This window comes from Phodopus roborovskii, unplaced genomic scaffold (genome assembly GCF_943737965.1).
Source record: "Phodopus roborovskii unplaced genomic scaffold, PHOROB, whole genome shotgun sequence".
NCBI classification, from domain to species: Eukaryota; Metazoa; Chordata; class Mammalia; order Rodentia; family Cricetidae; genus Phodopus; species Phodopus roborovskii.
The window spans coordinates 51,511,527-51,537,233 of record NW_026126511.1 but is presented as its reverse complement, the minus strand read 5'-3'; the positions used below and the strand labels follow the sequence as shown (position 1 = coordinate 51,537,233).

General features: G+C 41.4%; 2 protein-coding genes across 2 annotated transcripts in view; both read left to right on the top strand.

The window, feature by feature from the left end:
• Positions 1-25,707, top strand: part of LOC127230298 (GTP-binding nuclear protein Ran) — a 1,116,469-nt gene that overhangs the window by 132,384 nt on the left and 958,378 nt on the right. The window lies entirely within an intron of this gene.
• Trim13 (tripartite motif containing 13) lies at positions 19,542-24,879 on the top strand. Its single transcript, XM_051195555.1, has 2 exons — positions 19,542-19,585; positions 23,596-24,879. The coding sequence occupies exon 2, from the start codon at positions 23,602-23,604 to the stop codon at positions 24,823-24,825; it is 1,224 nt and encodes a 407-aa protein (XP_051051512.1). The 5' UTR covers positions 19,542-19,585; positions 23,596-23,601; the 3' UTR covers positions 24,826-24,879.

The window sequence follows — 25,707 nt, the reverse complement described above, 5'->3', positions numbered from 1 at the left end:
CACTTCACTGGGCAACCTCCCAAGCCCTCACTACTGTTGCATGTTTCCTGCCTTTCTATTAAAATGTTTTTCAGGCAGGGCTAACTCCAGGGGATGTGAGGCTCTGGGTAAATACTTTTATGGGACCCTGTCTATATAACATAGAACATATAATACAAAATCCATGGGCCTACATGAGTGATAGCAATGTATTTATGAAGATAAAAAAAAAAAAAAACAATTGATAGGTAATAGGTACTTACATATTTTTTCCTAACTCAAATATATGTAGAAATTGGTAGTGGGGCTTTGAGACAGGGTCTTGCTCTAAATATCTTTCAACTCACTAATCCAGGCTGGCCTCAAACATGTAATCCTCCTGCCTCAGTCTCCCAATTGCTAGGATTGTAAGTGTTCCACCATACTGAGCTTTCTTGTAGATATTCTGGTTAGAGACCAAATGATACTTTAATAATTCATTAAAATATTTCTCATAAAGAAACTTTAATAAAACAATAGTTCTTTATAATTGCATGAAGCATATTCTATGCTTACTTATAAATATTACTCAATACAAAATAGTATTATTACATTAATACGTGCACTTGCATCTGCTATGAAGATATTCACTTATAGCGAAAAATAAGGAAGACATGACAAGCTGCGAGCAGCAAGGAGTTTCATTTCTCCCAGTGCACTGAGCTATCGGGCTTAGGGTCACATAAAATATAACTTCTTCCCAAAGAAACACTCAGTGTTTACATGGAAACTGGTATTCCACACAGCAGAATACTAATTGGCAGTGAAGAGACAGATTAATTCATCTCATATAGGTAAATCTTAAAAATATCAAGACTAATTTGGGGGCTGGAAATGGGAATATGGGGGTTCATTGTCCTATTTTTGTATGATTGAAATTTTGCCCAATAAAAATGTCAAAATGGTGTTGTAATGACATCACAATGTCTAGGGTCTGCTCAGATGTAACAACTGGAGTTCCATGTTCTAAAGTCAGAAACTACAACTTAAATGAAGACAAGTATGTCAGTGTAAATCATTTTATTGCTTTATGAGAGATGGTTAGAAAATATTTTTGAATGATTTCTAATGTAACTTTAGGAGAAATGGCCCATTGGTCTTGAGAATTTACCTTGCCTGAGTTAAATTGCAGAAAACCACTACCCAGGAGCCAGCCCCATTCAGCCTGAGTGAGCAAGCGGAAGATGGGAGCACAGGAGTAAGTTTCCTTCTGAGTGTTGGGTATGAGAGGGAAGGGGCCGGCTCTGTTAAAGCTGTGTGCTCACCTTTTCTGTAATCTGAGACTCTCTGAGGTCTGACAGCAGCAGTCAGCTATTTGCCTTGATCTAGTGACCAGGTTATTTAAGACAATGTTGTACAGTTCTGTTTATCTCTAATGTGCCACTAACTGTGAATTCCCCTAGATGTTTAAAGCTGTACCCCAAACACACTGAAATTTCAAAACCTTGTTGTCTTCCATACAAAATCATACCTTCTTAAAAGTTAGGTAAGGGTTGGGTTGTAGTTCTGTGGGAGAGCACTAGTCTAGCCAACTCTAGGTTTGATCTTTAAGCGCTGCCCAAATGAATGGATGGATGGATGAATAAAATTATGGGGATTTTCTGATGTGATAGTAATAACATTCCGTTATTTGGGATACACAGATACAAACATTTATTATGTCTCAAGAGTTACACAATTAGGTATATATAAATATAATTTTAGAAAAAATAGCACATGTTTAGCTCTAGTTTATATTATACATATTAGAGAAATGTCTGCTGGTGACTATAATTTACTTTTGAATGCATAAAAATAATATGAATTGATGAATGCAGAGGGAAATTAATACATATGATAATTAAGCTGGATGGTATACACAATAAAAACCCTTCAACTTTGCTTATGTTTGTAACTTTTTGTTTGTTGGTCTTGAGAGAGGGTCTTGTGTAGTCCAGCCTGTCCTTGAACTCATTATGTAGCCAAGGATAACCTTGAATTCCTGATCCTCTGGCCTGTGCTGCCCGGGTGCTGGGATGACATGTGTGCATGACTGAGCCTGGCTTGTGTTTGCAAATTTTCATTAAAATGTTGGGAAAAGATGTAGGTGAGCAGGAAGAAGAGGTCATGAAAGCTTGTAGACTGTCTTCTGCTTACAGGGACTCTGGAAATTCTATACTTTGTGAATTCCAAGTGTTGATCTCTTTCGAAAAGTCTAGTTACCTTCTCCCCTTTCTTCTTTGGGTTTTCTGGTTTGTTTACTGATTGTTAATGGTCAAATGGTTTTTGACCATTAACAGGTCTTTGGTATTATTAGGGGTACAGTTCTGTTTGTATTTCTGTGGAGCTTTCTGCCTGTGGTTAAATCACTGATGGAGGAATGCTGGTTCCTATATCTTTGAGTGAAGCTGTTTGACAGACAGAGCAATTTTTTTAATTATTAAATTTATTTTTATTTGGGGCTGGAGAGATGTCTCAGTGGATAAGAGCACATTCTGGTCTTAGCATCTGGTTTTGTACTTCCAGCTGCCTGTAATGCCAGCACCAGCATATCCATCGCCCTCTCTGACCTCTATCAGAATTGGTACATACTTGTGTTTGTGTATGTGCGTGCTTGTCTGTATGTGTACCACCTGATTCCCTGTTCACCAACCAAGATTCCTTCTGATTCCCAAGATGCTCTCGGAAAAGGACATGGTATTCCTTGAGTACTTCTGGGGCCTGCTATGGTGGCTTCTCAGGCAGCTAACAAAGTCTCTGTGAATAGCTGCGCTGTGAACTGCAGAGGTTTAGCCCTAGGAAGAACAGTTCTGGTACCCTTTTCCTGTGTAAAGGAGACTAATGACAGGTAGGTTGACTCTGAATCTTCATGAACCTTTACACCTCTATTCTGCTGTACTCATTTGAACATCCATGAGGAAAATGAGATGTTTCTCTGATGGAGCTCCACAAATCTCACAGCAAAGGGCCCACTCCATTTCAAGCCTCGATAAAATGAAAGGTTTGGTTTCACCACCAAAGGAAAATAGAAAGGTATCTTTGGTATTTTGGATGGAGAGTTTTGTTTTTGTTTGGCAATAGGTCTCAGCTTTGCTAAGGAATAGGTAAGTGTTTTCAGGGACAGGAAGCCACTGGCTGAAAACACTTGGTTTTAGCCACACGTGCCCAGCTGCTCTGGGGCTGATCAGTGTGTAGATTGCTTCACTGAGTGTTGTAGTAATTTGAATTTAATTGACCCCCATAATCTTACAGGGAATGGCACTATCAGAAGGTGTGGCTTTGAACCGGGTGTTGGTGGGGCACGCCTTTAAACCTAGCACTCGTGAGGCAGAGGCAAGCAGAGTTCAAGGCCAGCCTGGTTTACAGAACTAGTTCCAGGCTCCAGAGAATACAGAGAAACCCTGTCTCAAAAAGTCAAAAAAAAAAAAAAAAAAAAAAAAAAGAGGGGGTGTGTGTGGCTTTGTTGGAGGAAGTGTGTCACTGTGCAGGTGTGCTTTGAGGTCTATGCTTAGGATACCACCCAGTGTTTCAGTCAACTTCCTGTTGCCTGCAAGATGTAGGGCTCTGAGCTATTACTCCAGCACCACGTCTGCCTGCATGCTGCCATGTTCCCCACCATGATGATGATGATGGACTGAACCTCTGAAACTGTAAGTAAGCCCCCAGTGAGATGCTTTCCTTATTAGAGTTGCCATGGTCATGGTGCCTCTTCACAGCAATAGAACCCCTAAGACAGGTGTGTTCCACTTCCTCCTTCTGCTGACCCTGACCTCTGTGCGTCTTTATGTTTTACTACACTCTTCCATAATGCCTGCCTTCTTAAATATATGCATTTCTTACATTTGAATTGTAAATTTAAGATGCTTCAGGTAGTGCAAGCCCTGCCCCATTACCATCTGTATTTTTACTCTTCCGTTTTCCAACACTCCGTCCTTCCTTTCTTTCCTATTTTTCATCCCTCCCTTCCTTTCTACTATAACTATCCATTTCCCTACCCTTCTATTTTCTAACCCTCTCCTTTTTAAAATAGAAAACATGTTAAGAGTTTTTTGTTTGTTTGTTTTCAGATAGGTTTCACTGTGTGTTTCCCTGACTGTCCTGAAACTCTCTTGCTTTGTAGACTAAGCTGGCCTTGAACTCACAGAGACCCACCTGCTTCTGCTTCTGGAGGCTGGGGTAAAAGTGTAAACTACCACGCCCAGCTATTCTCGAGAGCCAGGTTTCTCGAGAGGAAGAGAACTGACAAATATATACATCAAGAGAGATTTGTTAGGTTGGCTTACACAATATGGTCTAGGCAGTTGTGCAATGGTTGTTCCACACTGTGGAGGCCATGAAGCCTCTTCCAGTGAGGCTGAAAATCCTAATATGGTGCTCAGGACATGGAGGATTCTTGGAGAGCTCTTATCTTTAGTCTGTGCTACAAGCCCAAAGGTTCTGCTATCTGTGGAAGGGTATACCAGCATCAGGATCGGTGAATTTGTCAGTGAGAATGAGGGCAAACAGGCAAAAAGTAACACTTTACCTCACCCATGTCCTTTTATCTGGGCTGCATCAGAAAGTGCTACCCACATTTAGGGAAGATCTTCCCACTTGAAGTAATCTGATCAAGATTTTAGTGTACTTCAGATGTTTTTAGCTTGACACCAAGATGAACATCACCCCCACACAACTCTTAAAAGCTGGGCTATATCTCTAGTCCCTATGAACATCTAACCTTTTTCTGCTGTGCTAGTGTCTGTCCTAGGGTACTGGCTGCCAGGGCTGCTCCCAGGTAACCTGGGTCTGCAGGGTAGCACCTATGAGCTGTGTTGCTCTTGAGCAGCATGAGTCATTCTTAGCAGAAAAGCCCTGTAATAAGCTGTATGGCTCTTGTGTAAACTTGGGGTAGAAAACTAAAGCGAACATGAGAGTTCTCAAATGGCATAGTGCTTGGATTGGGCGTGTCCCATTACACCGTGAGAGCTTTTAGGGATGGGGAACTTTCATTCTTTGAATGCCCAGCCCTAAACCAGCCTTCCTCAGATTTGGGAGTGATAAGTCACTGTTGCTTGAAGGCAGAGTGAAAATTCTTTGTTGTCTGGAGCCAGGCCCCTTGCTTGCCGAGTGTGTGCTTGTAGCCGGCAGAGGGAGTGTTTGCACCAGTAGCAGAGGAACTACTTGAGCATATTAAATCCAACCGACTGAAGCTATGCAGAAATTTAATATAAACCTTCACAAATGCATTAGAATATTGTCAGTGTACATAGCAAACCCAAATTGTGGTTGGTCTAAAAGACACAAGATCCTCATAGGATTGATTATCTTAGAGACACAAAGCTATGACATCTCACAAAGAGCAACATAAAGTTTCCAGGTCACTCTCCCTGGAGATTTTAATTTCTAAATTGGAAAGCTCCTGACATTGTCTTGATGAGCCCCTTCATCTTTCGGAGGAAACTGGGGTTTATGAAGCTGGTCCTCTAAACTCAAAGGGATGTGGCTATGAAAAGGAAGAAGAAGGGAAGGAGGAGAATCAGCAGCTCTCTGAAGTGGGGAGAGGTGGTTAGCAGGAGAAAAAGACAACTAAGTTCCCCATTGCTGATTCTCTGTATTTGTGCATTTAAGTAGAAAGATTTGAGACCTGGGTCCTGGCATCAGTACTGAAGTATGAATTTGTAGGTGTTTCATACATTTAAGTGTATGATTTTCAGGATCTTATCCAATGGTTCTCAACCTTCCTAACACTGTGATCTTTTAATACAGTTCCTCATGTGGTGGTGACCCCCAACCATAAATCATTTTGTTGCTACTTTATAACTGTAATTTTGCTACTGTTATGAATAATATTGTAAATATTTTTTGGAGATAGAGGTTTGTTGAAGGGGTCATGATCCACAGGTTGAGAAGCCATTCACACTATCTGGGCTACAGTTGTGATTTGTCTTAAACTTTCTGTGCCTTTATCTCCTTCCTATCTCTAAATGTAGTTAATAATTACCCACTTCATTGGATTATTTTTAAAGGTTAAACGAGTTAATCTTTGTAAAACTGTGTCATGTGACAGCCCTCTATCAAATGTGGGGTTGGTGAAGATCTTTTTCCATTCTGTAGGGAGCTGTTTTATCTTGTTGACTGTGTCCTTTGCTTTACAGAAGCTTCTCAGTTTCAGGAAGTTCCATTTATTAATTACTGATCTCAGTATATGTGCTACTGGTGTTTTATTTAGGAAGTGGTCTCCTGTGCCTATGCATTCAAATGTATTTCCCACTTTCTCTTCTCAGATTGGATTTATGTTGAGGTCTTTGATCCTTTTGGACTTGAGTTTTGTGCATGGCGATAGATACGGATCTATCTGCATTCTTCTACATGCCCACTTCCACCAACTGGAGCTTTTAAATAGAGAAGAGTGGTGGGGTAAGAAGTGTGCATAAGTAAGCAGTCCCACTGATCCTTGACGGGTGGTTCAAAGAGGTTGTATCTGTCATCACTTGGGGGGCAAGCGATAGAGTGACCTGTCTGTGAGGCTGTGGTACTCCAGACTCCAAGGTAAGTGCAGGCCTGAAGACCCTGAGGCAACTTCTCAGTGTCTGGAGCAGGACCTTGTAAAACAGATGTAAGAGGTCTGAGTTACTCTGCACAGCCAGCCTTGAAGAAGGATGAGCTAGGACAGGCAGCCCCACTTTCAGAAAGAAGCACACACCAGTGGTCACTACACTGTAGGCAGTTAGACAGGTGACTGACCTTAAATAGAAATAAAGAATGACAGTAGTCATGTTAGGGTTTCAGCTTTGTGGGTTCCTGTGAGGAATCAGCACTTTCCAGCCAAAACTGTTTCTAACTGGCTATTTTCAAAGGATTTGAGAGGGCAGGGCAAGTACAGGAAGAGATCCTAGATTTATTGACTCCCTCTGCTCCCTCTCTGGGGCTAAAAAGAAAAATGACTGCTTTCATTTTAGTGGGAGCCCAGATCTCCAATAGTCAGGGAGATCTGGTGAAGCAGAGAAAATTTCTAAGGGCCAGACATTGTGTCTGGTGTCTGTAATCCTGGCTGGGAGAAGAGAGAGGAGCTGAGGCAGGGGGATCAAGAGGTGGAGGATACCCTGTCTCAGAAAGAGGGGGAGGGGAAGCCCTTCACCGACCTTCTCTCAGAAAGAAAGAATGAAAGAGAAAAAAGAAAGTAGGTCCCTCAAGGGCCATAGAGGCAACAATGGGAGGTTTGACACTTCCGGGGTTACCCCAGTCAAGCTCTTGCCAAGCCAGATGGCCTCCTGAGAAGCAGCTAATGGCAACACGGGCTGCAAGTTATTGCACTAACTTTAGAACAGTGTTCAGGGGGAAATGAGGACAAGCCAGCGCAGCCAGGGAGGGCTGGGTGATGGAGCTTAGAAAGCTAACATACTCAGGGGCGGGGCAGCCAGCCGTCCTGTGGTGAACTGGACAGTGTGCCGCTAGTGCTTTTAGCTCACTCAATGCAGTTGGTACCTGTTTTAAAGTCTCATTATTATTTCAGATGTACTTTATCTTATGTTTTGGTTGATTTGTTTTAATCAGCAGAAGTTTGTAATTTCAGCTTTTAGTTATTCCTTCTAAGTGCTGAATGAACAAACATGACCTCAAAGAGCCTGCAGAGTCTTTGGAAATGTGAGGAGGCCTATTATTTATCTGTGTAAAAGTTAAATGTTCCAAAACTACTGTTGAATACAGTAGAAATGTACTCCTCAGGAGGAAAGGATACACAAAACAGCAGAGAGCTATGTCCCTTCAGCCAGAGTGCTATAAATGTTTCTGTTGATTCTGTTTGCTGAAGAAGCAGGCAAGACACATTTCTCTTTGGGGCAACAGTGGCTATGGAAGGTTTGCATGTGCTTTCTACCTCCTTTCTCACAGCAACCAAGCTCATCAAGATTCAGGGTTGAGGCCCAACCTGGAAGATGTCATTAACTCTTCTCCTCTGAGGCCCCAACCAACTTCCTAACAAATCCTGCCAGCTGCTGCCTCAAAATACAACTTGAAAACTTGAGCTTCCTCTCACTGTGGATCAATCCTTCATTCACTTTCTTATTGCTCTCCAAGCTGCTCCTCCATGCTGTCTCCGGCAGCATCCTCCCCTCTGCTGTGGCCAGAGAGGTCTTTAAACTGTAAATCTGATCAGATGCCCCGGTGCCTTCCTTCCAATGCACAATAAAATCGATCACTAGTAACAGGATGGCAGGGAGAGAGCTCTCTGCTTTCTGGTGGCCTGAAAAGCTCCCATAATCTGATAGGCCCTCCAGCCAAGTAGAACTGGATCCTTGGCTTGGACACAGAAAAAAAAAATCTTCAAGTGTAAAGTGTGAAGTGTGTTGGGATTTATTAAGATTTTTTTCAGGTATTTATTTTTATTTTTCTTACATGTATGTTTGGCCTGATGTGTCTGCGTACCACATGTGTGCAGGATCCTGAAGAAGTCAGGAGAAGGCATCAGAGGGAGTTACAGAGGGTTCTGAGCTGTCATGAGGGTGCTGGGAAGCAAACCTAGGTTTTTGTAATGGCATCGGTTGCTCTTAGCTGATAAGCCATCTCTCCAGTTTCCTTAAAAATATTTTAAATATATATTTTAAGCACGAGGATTAGGAGAAAGAAGCCTTGGGAAGAAGGTGAAATGTCAGAGCCTGGCTGTGGGCGTCTCTGGAACAGAGGCTTTTTATAAAGGGTTCAGATGGGTTTGAGGCTGTTGTCTTCAGTGATTTGTTAGGAACCTACATGAGATCACAGGGTGGTTCCAGAGGTGTGTCTGACAGAGTCACAACTGCTAGAGCCACAGTAGGCCACAGGGGTGCAGAAAGAGGCACAGCTCCACTGGAAGCAGTCTTGGGCTTCCCAGTGGCTCAGCGGGTAAAGGCACTTGCCACATAAGCCTGGCAGCCTGAGTCCATCCCTAGAACCTGTGTGAAGCCGGGGAGAAAACTGACTACACAGTTTCAAAATTCCCAGGAAATTCCTTGGGAAAGGGGTGAGGCATTAAGTTTGGTTCATTGGTATTTTAATATAAAACACCTATATATGAAAGAAATATCATCTGTCAGCAATCTTCACAACAAATGATGATTTATGACTATATGGAATTTTTTCTAGTCTACTATTCTTTTTATAATAGACAAAAGCTAATGTATTTTGAATATGTTTTCTCCTCCCCAAGTTGCTCCCAGATCTTCCTCACCTTCCTACCCACCCAACTTTGTTTTTTCCTCTTAAAAAAAAAAAAAAGCAGGTAAATCAAACATACAAATCACTAGGAAAATGCATAAACAGAAATCAAAAGAATAAGTAAAAGAATAACAAGATGAAAATGTCCCCCCAAAATCTATATGAGACAATGAGACAAAAAGTCTACAGAAATACCATTGAGTTTGTTTTGTGTTGGCCATCTCCTGCAGGGCATGGGTCTCCCTCAAGTCTGGTTAATATACCCAGTGAGACTCCACTGCAGAAAAATGAGGTTTCCTTTGTCAGTGGGTGTCAATTGCAGATAGCTTCTTGGTTGGGGTAGGACCCCATGTCTACTTCCCCCTCAGTGCTGAGATCCTATCTAGCTTGAACCTGTGTAAGCCTTTTGGTGTGTTTGCCATAGTCTCTGTGAGTTCTTATGTGTGTGAGTCTTGTCTCTGGAAGACACTGTCTCCTTGGAGTCAGTCATTCATTGCCTCTGTCTCTTATAGTCTTTCCACCTCTTCTTCTGCATAGACCCTTAAGCCTTGAGGGGAGGGCTTTGATGAAAACATTTCATTTAGGACGAGTGCTCCAAAGTCCCTCACTCTCTCTACATTGACCCGCTATAGGTTTCTGTCTTAGTTGCTGTCCTTTAGTAGAATAATAGTATTCTGTTTTCCCCTAGGCCCATGACCTATCTAGTGTTAGATTCTTGGCCTCTTTAGCAGTGTCAGGTATGGCTTCCATTTCATCAAGTAGGCCTTAAATTCAACCAGAAAGTGGCCGCTTACTCCATTAACGTTTGTGTCACTATTGCACTGGTATGTCTGTTTGGCTAGTCACTACTGCAGGTTACAGGGCTTGTAGCTGGGAGATATTGAGGATTACCTTTTCCTCTCATTAGTCAGAAGAGTATCTTCCAGTACCATGCACACTAGTCAGTAGGGGTGAAGCTTCTAGTTAGGCACTAGCTCTACTGTTCCATGTTTGATGATGTATGTAAGTTTTGTTTTCAGTGACAGAGCCTTACCATCAGCTTGTAGAGAGTAACCAATAGGCTTGGCAACAGCCTGTGAAATGTGGGAGTTTCTGTACAGGCTCCTTTGGTCAGCACCTCAACAAGATAGAACCCATTTCTGGCACTGGCTGTTTTACTTAGTGGCATAGAATGTCTAATTGGCTTGTTGTTGCTCCTATTATTTAGTGACTCCATTTAGATTCCTATCATATATGTATGTTTTAGGAAACTTCTAGATTAGTAGGTTTTCAAAATGGTTCTTAATATCAGTTGTCTCCCTCCTTTACCCTTCTCTTCCATTCCCCACCCTATTTAATCCTCTTATTCTAGTTTCCCATTCACTTCTCTATAACAATATTATTCTATTTCCACTTTATTGGGGGGATTGTTTCATCCCCTATAGTCCCTTATGAGGCATCTAACCTCCATGGTTATTTGGGTTGTAACACACATATCTAATGCTTAAAATATAACACCACATATAAAAGAAAATATGCAATATTTGTCTCTCTGGCTCTGTGTTACCTCACTCAGGATGATTTTTTTTCTAGTTCCTTCCATTTACCTGAAGATTTCATAATCTCATTTTTCTTAACAGACAAATAATAGCCTATTGAAAAATGTACCAGTTTCTCATTAGCCATTCCTCAGTTGGAGATCTAGGCTGCTTCTAATTCCTGGCAATTATGGATAGAGCAGCAATGAACCTGGATGAGTAAGTGTCTCTATAATAGGTTGTAGAGTCCTTTGGGTGCTCAAAAGTGGTATAGCTGGATCTTGAGGTAGACTGATTCCCAGTTTCCTGAGGAACTACTATACTGGTTTCCATAGTGGCTGTACATGTTTGTACTCCCACCAACAATGGAGAAGTGTTGTTCTGTTTTCTCCACATCCTCACCAGGATGTGCTGTCATTTGTTTTAGAGACCTTGACCATTCTGACTGGTGTGAAATGGAATCTCAAACTAGTTTTAATTTATATTTTCATGATGACTAAGGATGTTGAGCATTTCTTTAAATGTTGTTCAGTCACTTGTGTTTCATCTTTTGAGAACTCTATTTAGTTCTGTACCCCATTTTAAAATTGGGTTTTTTGTTTGTTTGTTTTTTTTTTTTTTTTGATGATCACCTTTTTTTTAGTTCTTTATATATTATAGGTACTAATGACCTGCAAGATATATAATTGATAAAGCTTTTTTCTCGTTCTGTAGGCTGCTGTTTTCCTGAATGATGGTGCTCTTTGCCATACAGAAAGAAGCTTTTCAGTTTCAGGAGGTCTTAGTGTCTGTGCTCCCAGTGTCCTGCTAAGAAACCTCTTTCTTGTGCCAATGCGTTCAGCACTGTTTCCCACTTTCTCTCCTGTCATATTCAGGGCATCTTGTCTCATGTTGAGGATTGTTCTATTTGGAGTCAAGTTTTGTGCAAGGTGATAAGTGTGCATTTTTTTTTCAGATACTTCCAGCTGTCCAGGTTGACAACAACCATTTGGTGAAGATGCTATCTTCAGTGCATATATTTTACTTTCTTTGTAAAAAAAAAAAAAAAAAATCTTGTGTCCATAGGTGTGTTAACTTATGTGTTGGCCTTTAATTCCAGTGATCAATGCATCTGTTTTTATGTATATGCTGTACTGTTCTTTATTACTATAGCTTTGTAGTAAACTTGGAACATGGGATGGTGATGCCTCTGTTAGTTCTTTTATTATTCAGGAATGTTTAAGCTGTCCTTCACCCCCCCCATGTGTTTTTCTGTGTGAAGCTGAAAATTGTTTTGTCAATTTCAGTAAAGAACTGTGTTAGACTTTTGTTGGGGCTGTAGATTTCTTTTAGTAAGATGACCATTTTCATGTATTAATCCTACTGATCCATGAGCATGAAGGATCTTTCCATCTTCTGGTGTCTTCTTCAATGTCTTAAAGTTTTTATTATTTAAGTCTTTCACTTGCTTGGCTAGAGTTATCCCAAGATAGTTTTTGAGGTTATTGTGAAAGGTGTTGTTTCCCTGATTCTTTATCAGCGTGCTTATCTCTTATATCCTGCTACTTTGCTGCAAGGGTTATCAGCTATTGAAGTTTCCTGGTGGAATTTTAGGGTCTTTTATTATATAAAATCATAACATCTGCAAATAAAAATACTTTGACTCCATCCTTTCCTATTTGTATCCCCTTGATTTCCTTCCATTGTCTTACTGCTCCAGCTAAGACTTCAAGTACTGTATTGAATAGATATGGCGAGAGTGGACAAACTTGTCCATGATTTTAGTAGAAATGCTTTGATTTTTCTATCCACTTAAGATGATGTTAGCTGTGGGCTTGCTTTATTATGATGAGGTATGTCACTTGTATCCCTAATCTCTTCAGGATTTTTATCATGATGGGTATTAGATGTAGATATTCTATAGAAGGAGTTTGTTTCTGTTGATGGAGTTTCTGTTCCACCTGGTCCCACAGCCCCACATAAACATACAGAAACTTACATTAAATATAAACTGTTTGGCCAATGGCTTGGGCTTCTAATTGGCTAGCTCTCTCTTAAATATTAACATATAACTACTAATCTATGTATTTCTATATTTTCTTATCTTACCAGACCTATTACTCTTCCAGTGGCTACATGGTGTCTCTATGTGGCTTTTCTCTCTCTCTCTGCATTCCCTCCCCAAAATTCTCCTTTCTCCTAGCCCTGCCTATACTTCCTGCCTGGCTACTGGCCAATCTGTTTTTATCATCAACCAGTAAGAGAAACATATATAGAAGGACATCTCCCATCAGTTAGATTTTGTCATCAGCCTTTTCTGCATCTAATGAGATGATCATGATTTGTTTTTTCTGTTTAATGTGATAGATTATATTTACTGATTTGCATATGTTGAACCACCCCCGTATCTCTGGGATGAAGTCTACTTGTTCATAGTGGATGATTATTTTGATGTGTTTTTGGATTTGGTTTGCAAGTATCTAGTTGAAAATGTGTACATCTATGTTCATAAGGGATATTGGTCTATAAGTTTCTTTGTTGTTGTTGTTTTATTGTGTGGCTTAGGTATTGATAACTGTGGCATTTCTAACAGAATTAGGAAATCTTCCTCCTATTTCTATTTTGCAGAATAATTTGAGGAGTATTGGCATTAATTCTTCTCTGAAGGTCTGGTAGAATTCTGCTCTGGATCTATCTGTCCTGGGCTTTTTTTTTTTTTTTTTTTTTTTTCCCTTGAGAGACTTCATTACTGCTTCAATTAAAGGTCTGTTTAAATTGCTTATTTGACCTTGATTTAATTTTCTAGGTTGTATATATCAAGAAATTCATCTATTTCTTTTAGGTTTTCCAGTGGTGGAGTACAGCTGAAAAAAGGCTTCACCTAGGACATCAGAGGAAGCCCTTTCCATTCTCATGTTCCCATAGTTTCCTGCTTTTCTGTCCTGCCTCATTTTCAAGGGTTGCACCTATAGGCTGTGTTTCCTGATGCTGTGTGAACTCCTCCTCCTTATTAATCTATTAACATCTTCACTCACCAGATGTTTAATGAGGACCTGCTTTGTGCCTGGTACTATTCTAGATACAGGTGTGTTGTTCCTGTGCAGGGCTAATATAGCAGAAGATTATAATTGAGACCCATGGTATGTCAGATAAGTGTAATTGCCACTTGGAAAATGTCTTCCCTAGTACATGAAGCAGGCATGATAAGCAGGCAGTGTTGTTTGGAAGGTGTGGCCGTGAATGGAGAACAGGTGTGTCAAGTGGCAGGTGGGGGCCACAGAGGGAGAGCAGGCAGTGTCGAGTGCTAATGGGAGCCATGGTTGCTACAGGATGGCGGGAAGGCCTTGAGAAGCATGAGGGGAGGGATATCTTGGAATGGTTGGGGAGAGGGTAGACCAAGGGAGGGACTTACAGTCCATCCTGTCACTCTCAAATCAGGGCCTTGGACTTTGAGCTGAAGGGAGGTGGGAGAATCTGAGCAGAGACATTGAAATTGTGAAGCAGGGCAGGTATGGCTACAAACAGACAGGCTCACATGTAAATCAGAGCAACCCCTATGTTACAGGCCAGAATGGTTTCAGTGGGAGGAGAGAAGGGTGGGATGTGGCTGAGTGAATAGTGAGTGAATGAACTTGTCCATACTGCCCCAGTAGTGATGGAGCCAAGCTACTCATGCTATGAAGCCCTTGTTCTCAGCCACCCTTGGTGAAGAGAAGAGTGAGGAGAAGCTGAGGAGCTCAAAAGCTTCCCGCCTCAAGATGCTGTTGGAAAATACACAAGCAGAAAAGTAATCCCAAGATACAAAAACATTTGGAAAAGTTAAAAAAAAAAAAAAAAAAACAAAACTTCAGTCTTAGTTAGACTTTCTATTGTTGTGAAGAGAGACCATGACCACGGCAACTCTTAACATTAAATTGGTGTTGGCCTTCAGCTTAGTCCATCATCATCATGGTGGGGAGCATGCAGCATGCAGGCAGACGTGGTGCTGGAGAATGTGTTCTATATCTTGAACTGCAGGCAGCAGAAGCAACTGTGTGTCACCTCCTCATAGTGCTGCTCCCAATGGGCCTCTAGGGACCATTTTCTTTCAAGTCACCACCACAACAAAAACCCAAATCCCTAATTGTGTGTTCTAGTTACTTTCTATTGTTGTGATAAACACCATGACCAAAAGCAATGTGGGAAGGAAAGGGTTTGTTTCAGTTTATACTTCCACATCACAGGAACTCAGACAGAAACTGATGCAGAGGCCATGGAGGGATGCTACTTAGTGGTTTGCACCTCATAGCTTGCTCAGCCTGCTCTGTTTTAGCACGCAGGACCACTGGCTCATCAATGAGGAAAATATATACAGGCTTGCCTACAAACACTCTGATAAGACCTTCTGAGGTGAGGTTCCTCTTCCCAGTTAGCTTGTGTCAAGTTGACAAAAACAAACAAAACCAGCACTCTGTGTGACAATGTACAGCACTGAGACTGGAGTGCTAGCCTGTGTGTGATTTGTTTTCAAGGGAATGCATTAAACAAAAAAAGAAAAAACACAGGTTGTGACTTTAAACTATTCTTCCTGGGAGAGAACCTAAATTAGAAGATTAATGTAGCATGAATTCTAATTGGTCTTAATAATAAAAACTTGGAGTCAGCTATCAGGGGGTGAAAGCTGAAGGATCAGAGAAGCAGAGTGGCCATTAGAGTTCTTAACTCTACCAATGCTCAGACCAAAAGGGTGATCCTGTCCCTAGGAATCCTCAAACTGCTTCTGTCTCTGGGAATCCCCAGACTAACTCCTCTCTTTGAAAATTCAGACTGCCCCTGAGCTCCTGCCTTATAATCCTCTCTCTGCCCTGCTATATCACTCCTGTCTCCATCTCCCTAGTACTGAGATTAAAGGCATGTCGTCCCAAGTGCTGGGATCACCTTTGTGTGAGCTCTGTTTCTCTTTTAGACAGATTCACTCTTGTGTAGCCCAGGGTGGCTTTGAACTAACAGAGATCCCTCTGAACTAACAGAGATCCCTCTGCCTCTCTCTCCTGAGTGCTGAGATTAAAGGTGTATGCCACCACTGCCTGGCCTCTGTGGCTAACTAATGTGGCTAGCTTTGTTCGCTGATCTTCAGGCAAGCTTTATTTGTTATAGCAAAAACATTATATCACTACAGATTAAGGCTCCAACCAACCCTGACCTTCTAGGACATCTTCAGCTTCCTCTGGGCTGACTTGAAGGCTGCTCTTACTGCAGTGCAAAGCTGGCTCCAGGTGCCATTTTCCATGTGCTATCAGCTCGATGCACTTGGGTCCTGGCTCTGTGGACTTGGCTGCTTCTTTTGGAAGTGTTTCTTCTTTATAAGAGGTTTCAGAGACCAGAGCCGAGTGCTACAGCTGCAGAAAGCACATTTCTCCTTCCAGATTGAAGATGAAGACCATGATCATTCAGAGGATTGCTTCTATACTGAAACTGACCGACTTGGTTAAATTCTATTTCTTAACACAAGAAACTGTTGATAGAGTGTGCAAATATCCCAAGGAATCAGGGAAGTGGATCTCTCAGAGGCAGAGAGATACTTGGCCTGTTACTTTCCTATTCTGTGAAATTTGCGTCTCCCAAAGGTAGGATCATTGTGATTAACTGGAAGGCTGTGCTGTGTCACAGGGTGGCTTGCTGGTGAAAGTCTCTGTCAGGGCTCATCTTGCTTTGTTTAAAGACTGGGTCCTGACTCTAACTCACTCCATTAGGACTGAATGAAAGAGAATGGCAGACAAAAGCCACGGTGCTAGCTGGACTCCGCCTATGGGAAACTGGTAGCATGGCCACTCTTGAAGACTAAGTGCTGGCTGCTCTCATGGGTTCACCCACAGCTGCAGGACAAGAAAGAAGCAGATGGTGTGGACAAGTCATAGCTGTGTTGTAACTGTTGCTGTTGGCTAGTTAGTAAATATGGTAGTTAAGAACTAAGAACTTCCTCTTTGAAAAATACTGGGAATGGAAAGCATTTTTTTTTTCCCCTCTTCCTCCACCATGTAATTTGGCAACAGGTCTCTTTGTGGGGCCCAATTTTTCTCAGGAGATAAGTATAGCTGGCAGGTGCCAAGATGACGTGAAACCCCAGGGCTAGGCTGAGATCCCAGCATGGAGTTATAGGAAGGCCTTTTCTTCTGAGCCAGACCACAGAGTTTCATATGGCCATGCTTATTTCTTTTTGTTACGTTCTAACCTAGTGAAACTCAAACTTACAGGAATTTAAGGATAATTGTCATTATTTTAAAATATCTATTCCAAGATCTCCACTGAAGATCTTCTGACTCCAAGTTCTATGGAATTCTGTTTATTTAAATGTGTCAAGGATACCCCTCTATGACTTTGCAAGGTTGGGAGAATGTTGCCTTAGAGTGTGTGTGCGTGCACATATGTGTATTTATGTGTCTGTGTGTCCATGTGCCTATGTGTACATGTGGAGGCCAGAGGTTGATGTGGGGTGCCTTTCTTGATCAATTTCCACCTTATGAATTGTTGACACAAAAAGTAAGACTCTACCTTAAAGGGGCTAAGAGTTTATTTCGGAGCTACATATTAGTAGCCCTGGCCTTGAAACATAGATTACCTAAAATTCCATATTTTAATATGGTAACAATTTGATGAAGGTTTTACAGTAATAGACCAAGGACATCAAGGTACTTTTCAAATATATTTGTGGAAATATTAGATGGTTACAGTACAGCAGAGAAACTCTCAGGTCAAGCCTCATAATCTGTGTGATACCATTCTTAGCCATTTGTTTGGTGGAAATTAGGGTTTGTTAACATTCCAGTTTTATCTTTTAGGCACAGGATGTTGGCTGAGGAGCAGACAGGGTGAGCAGGGATGGCTTTGAGGGTGAGGAAGATGCTGACTGTCTCTAGACCTGCAGCGTTTCGTTTCCACCTTTCTGTCCTCACTGGGGTGCTAATGAGTCTGTTAGTCTGGTGCCCTTCCTTTCTCAGGACGCTTGTTCACATTCCCTGACTCCCAGTGGACATCACAGTTTGTACATTTCAAAACTGGAATTACAGTATAGCTTTTAACGTGGATCTTCACTGTCTCATCTATCTCCGATTCGTGGAGCTATGCCTTTTTCTTTATTTAAATACAATGAACACTAATGTGTGCATGAGTGTGGTCATGCAAATGTCATTGCACAAGCGTGGAGGTCAGAAGACCACTTTTAATAATCGGTTCATACTGTGGTTTCCGCGGAATGGACTCAGGTCTCCATCCTTAGTGGCAGTCACCTCACGGGCCCTTTACATTCTTTTTAATGGCTGTATATTATTACATGATATATTATAGTTTTTAACATGGTATTTATATCTTACCTCATTATATCTATCATTCAGTGTTCTTATTGTCATTCAGGAGATCAGTTCAGGGCCTGAAATCTGGGGAAGCACTCTATCACTGAGCCACACCCTCAGCCTCATTCAGCCTTTTGTTTTGTGTTTGAGACAGGGTTTTTTGAGACTTTAGCTCTGGCTGTCCTGGAACTCACTATGTAGACCAAGATGGCCTCAAACTCAGATGTCCCACCTTTGGCTCCAAGCCCTGGCTGGGATCTAAGGCATGCGCCACTATGCCCTGCTGCCACCATATGTGTAGGGACACTAATTTTGTGCTGGTCTGGGATTGAAGTTTTCTTTTTGCACTGGCATTTTTCCTACTGTGGAAAAGACGTGTGCGTGGAATTTGATGTTCTCTGAGCTGCCTCTTGTTTTTTCTGCCTTGTAGAAAATGTTCTTTTAAAGAATAAGCTCTTGCAGGTGGATCTCTATGAGTTCGAGGCCAATCCCGGTCTACAGAGCTAGTTCCAGGACAGGCTCCAAAGCCACAGAGAAACCCTGGCTCGAACATCACCCCCCCCCAAAAAAAAAAGCTCTTGATTGCACTATACAGTACTCTTATGAGGACTAAACTAGAAATTATAGGGATTGTTCTGCCACATGGTGCAGCCGGGAATCCACATAACCGTGGGCGTGAAGAGGGCCTTTTTATTGACTCGAAAACGCACTTTTTCCAAATTTGCCCTCCTAAAAGCCTAAGCAGGAGTGGACGTGCTCCTCTGGCACACTCACCCTACATTACCTCATTTCCTTAGGCTTTCAAGTTTGGATGGGAGCCATTTTTTTTTTTTTTTTTTCCCCTCAATTCTTTGTAACCACAATGATGTCCCCACACTGGAGGTGAACATCAAAATAGTCCTGGCAGTTGCTACCTACAGATACTTACAAATAAAAGTTCTTTCTTGCCTCCGAGGGGAACGACAGTGGTGCTTTTTCTACAGTTGGGCCCGCGGGTCCTGAGATGGCAGGCTAAGTGGTGTGAAGGGCTAGGCTTTGTTTTTGATGTTGCCCAAAATGTAAGGAACAGCAACAAAAACCACAATCCAAATCCTCCTCCTGTTGGGTCTTTGGAGCGCTTCCCTGTGGCGGGGCGACCAGGGCGCTGCGCAGGCGCGGGGCGGAGGGCGGCAGTGGGTGTGGCGCCGTGTCCATTTTGCAGCGTTGCTGCGGGGCCACAGCCAGCGGTGAGCGGCGCTCGGAGACCGCTGGTTTCCTTGAGCCCGGGCGCCCACAGCCACGGACACCTCCGTGGGCGGAGGCCGGCAGCGCAGCGTGGCCGCCAGGAAGGTTCGGCGCCGCTGGGGAGGCATCCTGGTTAGGAAGCTAAGGCACCGCGAGCTGGCTTTTTTGGGGGTGTTGTTGGGAGGGGTCGATAGAAAAAAAATTGTTTTTAAATGGAGGGTTAACAATGTAGATCTCTGTGTATAGCATCCTTTCTTCTTTCTCTACAGCATTCTCTAGTTTTACCGTCAAAACGTGGGAGAAAAAACAAAAACCGGCTTTTCCGGAGAAAATAGTAACCTTGCCGAAAGCACCTGCTTGCCAGGGTCAGAGGTAAATATTAAGTATTTTCCTTTATGTTCTAGTATTTACGGGAAAAATGTCAGATTTTATTAGTCTTGTGACCATTCCAGATCGGACTATGGAGAATATGTCCACATCCATCCTCTGTCAGTGATAGGTGGTCTTTGTTCTTTTCATATTTCAAAACTCAAAACAGAGTTCCTTTTTTTGGCAATTATTATACATAATTTAATACAATCTTGCAGTAAAGGAAGAAAAGGGATGCGGCAGCATTTTCTTTTGTAGGGTTTGTCTAAGTTGTCCAGATACTTGGTCAGTAGAAGGGCTAGTTCCCTGCAGCTCTCTCGACCTTTGCATGTTGGGCACTTTAAAAACAGAGTGCCATTGTATAGTCATTCGTTCTGCTTGGAACTCGATGCACTATAGGCACATTATGCCTCTTTCATACAATTTTTGTTTTAAAATTATTATTTGGTGCTGGGGGAAGAACCCAGGACACCTTGGGGATATGCCAGCTAGCCAAGTACTCTACTCCTGAAGTATATCCCTGTCCTACTTACTACTCAGTATCAGTTTGACACAGCCTAGGATCACCTGAAAACAGCCTCAGTCTAATTATTTTTCAGGCTAGTCTGTGGATATGTCTGTGAGGGACTGTCTTACTCCACATAGGAGAGGGCCCAGCATAACGTGGGCAGCTGTATCCCTAGGCAGATTAACTTAGGCACCATAAGAAAGCCAGCTAAGCATGAGCCTCTTATGGGCCAGAACACAACCAACAATCCGCATGGATTTTTGATGGTGTCTATTGTATATTATTGGGTGTGAGTGAGTTCCAAGGTAGAAGGCAATGTGTGAAATAACAGGCAGTTTTGCCTTGAGTTCCTGCCTTGACTTACCAGTGATGGGTTGTGACCTGGAAGTGGTTAGTTGCTTTTGGTCAGGGTTTTATTATGGTGATAGACATGGACAGTCCCAGAAGATACTTTTCTTCAGGTCTCCTTCCTCCTCCTGTACTTCCTTAATTTATGTATTTCTTTATCTATGTTGGTACGAGTTGGCTTAATTGTGGATGCATCCTTTTATAATGCATGTCTTGTTTTCATCTGTGTGCTTACTTTTTGGTGGTGCTAGAAATTGTTCACATTATGCAGGTGCTTTCCTCAGCCTCAGCCCTGCCTGTGCATGTGTCACTTGGGGTCATGCTTCTGTGTATCTGGTGCCCTGTGCATGTGTGACCAGATACTTGGGCCTCGTGAGGTCACACTTCTGTGTATCTGGTGCCCAGTGATTTTGCTTTGGAATCATTGTCGAGGAGAATTAAACTCATTTGAGCCCTATTCTCATCTTCTAATATAGCACCTTAATGTATATTTATAATTTCCATAGAATTTGTATACTGGTGTAGTTTAAGTTTATATTATGGTTTATGTAAATTTATGAAATTTGTATTTATTTTTTAGAAATATGAAGAGAAGATAGTAATATAAAGATATGAAAGATAAAACAGTTATTTGTGAAAGCCATAGAGTTTTAGAAGATTTTTATAAGTTTATGAAATAAATTTGTTTTATGAATAAAGATACTGAATTATTATTCCCCTGCTGCTTTGGCCTGGAGATCTAAGCCAGTACCATCAACATTCTAAGTACATGCTGTGCCATTTGCCATACTCTTAGCTTCTAGAATATGAAATTATTCATTTTTTTTCCTTTTTGTGACAACTCCCTACATAGACCATGCTGGCCTTGAATAGATCTGCCTGCCTCTGCATTCTTGACTGCTGGGATTGGATTAAAGGTGTGTTAGATACTGAATTCTTGACTTTCTGGATAGTGCTGCATCCTACAACTTTGAAAACAGTCTGTGCTTTAGTGGTGGCACAGCAAAGTAAATTGGGCTCCATGTTTTTACTTATGAAGTTGGGGGTTAGCTACTGTGGTTTTGAGCCCTTAACTTACATTTCATTCCTATCCTTTTGTTCTCAAGATATATAGAATACTTAGATGCATACTAATGGGAACAGATCTAAATTGTTTTACATTTTAAATCTAAGTGAGTAATCTAAGTGCTGCCTAGCTATTGGCTGTTTACATCTTTATTAAATCAATCACAACAATGTGTCTTCACACAGTGTACAAATACCCCACAACATTGGCCCTTGATAGGCATGTGCATGTGTGCCTGCACACATACCACAGGGAGAGTTACTGAGGCTGAGCATGCATGGAGCTCAGTGATAGACTCTGCTCAGCATGTCCCTACCTCAAATCCCAGATTATTATCTGATGGCCGTAGAGTACAGCATGTTCTGTCCTATTTTATTATTTTGGTAGTATTATGTATCCCTAAGTAACCTGAATAAAGAAATACTGACTAGCAGGGAGATGATGACACACGCCTTCAATCTCAGCACTTGGGAGACAGAGGCAGGCAGATCTCTCTGAGTTCCGAGGCCAGCCTGGTTTATAGAGTTCTAGTACAGCTAGGGCTATACAGAGAAACCCTGTCTGGAAAAACAAAACAAAACAAAAGCAAAACCAAAAAAAAAAAAAACTCCAAAAAAAAAAACAAACAAACAAACAACAAAAAAAAAAAAACAAAAAAAAAAAAAAAAGAAAGGAAAGGAAAAAAAAAAATACTGACTGCTGATTTTAGTTTTAGGCCTTTAGAGACTAAGGTGCATTGAGAAATAGTGTTTTCTACATTAGCGATCAGCACCCTCAAAGACTGAGGATCCCAAGAGCTTTGAGATATATATGATATATATGTGTATGTATGTATTCTAGTTATTTGCTATATTAGAAATGAAAACTGAGGACTTTAAAACATATTAACTCATTTAAAATAACACTGGTGAAAATCATTGTTATGCTACCAAATAATTCAGCAATACCCTCCACCCACATGTTATGATAAAAGTGGCATTCTTTATATATCTATAGCTTTTTGTCTTTGTGGGACAGCTTCAGGGGTCTGCCCTAATGACTAGCCCAGGCCTAGTACGTGTCAAGTGTACTTTTGAGCCATATTCCCAGCCCTGGATGTTTATTTTATTGAAAACAACTGTTCTAATGATTTTGGTTGACATATTCAAAATTGGCATTACACGGATTTGTGATTGGTAAAGGAGGTAGTGTTGTAGTAGCTCTTTTAGATACCTTGCTCTTCTTCAATACTGTGCCAAACCTCAACAAATAGTGTGTGTGTGTGTGTGTGTGTGTGTGTGTGTGTGTATTTATCATATTGTAGTAATGAGATCACATTTATTGTGAGCCTGTTTGTCTCTGTTACTTTTGTTTTGTTTTGCTTTGACAGAGTTGGTGCAGATATCAGTCAGCATGGCAGGCACATGGTTATGAAAATGCCTTTGTCTTCACCAGTTCTCTGAACGAGGGACATTTAGGTTTTGCTCCTTATAGAGAGGATTACTACCATAGGATAAAGGATGTAGGACGAATTTGATTGTTTGAAAACCACCAATTTAAAAAAAAGTCCCTCCAAACATCAAAAATCTACCTAGGCAAGGTTGAATTACTGTTTTGCTTTTTAAACTATGATTCTCTTAAATAATTGTAATTGTGCCTTTGAAATAGGAAAATATGCCAATTTCTAGTAAGAGTTGGATTAGAGTCCATGCTTGGATTTATGTTGTATGCTTATTCCATCTTTAAGTAGCATACCATTTCATACTTGTGGGCCCAGAGTAAAGAGCCCATTCTGTTACAGACACTAGACTCTTTGTTTCTGACATCTAGCAGTCAGCTCTGTTTAAAACAATGTTAGGTCCTGTTGGCTCAGTTTGCAGTTGTCCTAGTCCTAACCCTGTTTTAGCAAAGGCTGGTGTTGGAAAGCCCTCACAAAGGCCTTGAATACAGGAGTGTCTTCTTGTTCCAGAGTTAACTATGTGTTAGTATGCATGCCTTCCCCACATTTCTTCCCTGTATGCTTTGATTATGTCAGCAGATGACTATTGGGAAGATGGTATCTTACAATTATTATAGAGGCTTCCCAGAGCTAAATGTTTCTTTCTCTGGCAGGATGTGATGGAGCTGCTTGAGGAAGACCTCACGTGCCCAATTTGTTGCAGTTTGTTTGATGATCCCCGAGTTTTGCCCTGCTCACACAACTTCTGCAAAAAATGTTTAGAAGGGCTCTTAGAGGGGAATGTGCGGAATTCATTGTGGAGACCATCTCCATTCAAATGTCCTACTTGCCGTAAGGAAACTTCAGCAACTGGAGTCAACAGTCTACAAGTTAATTACTCCCTTAAGGGTATTGTGGAGAAATATAACAAAATCAAGATTTCTCCTAAAATGCCAGTGTGCAAAGGACACTTGGGACAGCCTCTCAACATTTTCTGTGTAACTGATATGCAGCTGATTTGTGGGATCTGTGCTACTTGTGGCGACCACACTAAGCATGTCTTCTCTTCTATTGAAGATGCCTATGCTCAGGAAAGGGGTGCCTTTGAGTCCCTCTTTCAGAGTTTTGAGACTTGGCGCCGGGGAGATGCTCTTTCCCGCTTGGACACTTTGGAAACAAACAAAAGGAAATCCCTACAGTTACTCACTAAAGATTCAGACAAAGTAAAGGAGTTTTTTGAGAAGTTACAACACACATTAGATCAAAAGAAGAATGAAATCCTGTCTGACTTTGAGACTATGAAACTTGCAGTTATGCAAGCCTATGACCCAGAGATCAACAAGCTCAACACTATTTTACAGGAGCAGCGGATGGCCTTTAACATTGCGGAGGCTTTTAAAGATGTGTCAGAACCTATTATATTTTTGCAACAGATGCAGGAGTTCAGGGAGAAAATCAAAGTAATCAAGGAAACACCTTTGCCACCCTCTAATTTACCCACAAGCCCTTTAATGAAGAACTTTGATACCAGTCAGTGGGAAGACATTAAACTAGTCGATGTGGATAAACTTTCTTTGCCTCAAGACACAGGCGTGTTCATTAGCAAGATTCCCTGGAGCTCCTACCAGTTGTTCATGGTGGTAGTTCTGCTGGGTCTCCTCGTATTCTTTGGTCCTACCATATTCCTGGAGTGGTCTCCATTTGATGAATTGGCAGCTTGGAAAGACTATCTTTCAAATGTCAGTTCTTATCTGACTAAATCACCTTATTTCTTAGAACAGTCTTTTTTTTTCTGGGAACAGATAACAGATGGGTTTTTCATTTTTAGTGAAAAAGTCAAAAATTTTAGTTTGGTGGCACTGAATACTGTGGCAGAATTTGTGTGCAAATATAAACTACTATAAAAATCTTTTAACCACACAGTTCTTTTTCTTGATGGAGTTATTAGAGAACACAAGCATAATTCAGATTTGGTCAAGATTTCAGTCCAGTGTTTCTTTTAAAAGTTTTCCTTTAATAATGTCTTTTATATGTTATCCAAATGTCAGCATAAGGATAAAAGTGATGTTTAATAATCCCAACCCTTCCCTTCCTTTGTAAAGGGAGTTTTAAAGTAAGTACTCTCCCCTTAGTATTGGCTGAGTTTGTAATGTGATAAATGGCACATGAGTGTGTCTGCACCTCATTTACTCGGGGATCTCTTGTGAGACCAGCCTGGGCAAGCAAGGGAGGGAGGTGAGAGCACACATGCATTTAAATTGCATTCAGGATGCAGATGCACACGAGCTAGCACCTCATTGGTACAGGTACTGTAGTGCTGAATCATCAAGCACACTGTGAAAGGAGCAAAGCAACTCTTCTGACTGAACATTTAAAAAAAGTAAAGACTATGAATACACTGGATTCCCAAGTTTGTTTAGAGGACTATTTCTCATGACAGTGTAAATCTTGTAATTTTGGAAACCAAATCTCTCCCTCCTGTTCTTTTTGACAACTCTGATCTGGTAGTCCTACCTCAAGCCTCCCAAGTATTGGCATTACGGTGAGCTTGTTCTTGTGAACTTTTCACTAAAGGTGACACAGCTATTAGGTAGCTGTGTATATGGGAAGGCAAGAATTGGAGAAGCCGGTTTTTAACTGGTACCTAATGTTACATTTGTGCTCAGAGCAATTGTACAGCCAACCCAGTTCACAGGTGTAGTAAGATGGGTCTGACAACAGAAGGGTCAGATCGTTAGCACGCATAGATTATAAAACCATCAGGTGAAGACTCAAGTCCTCTCTGC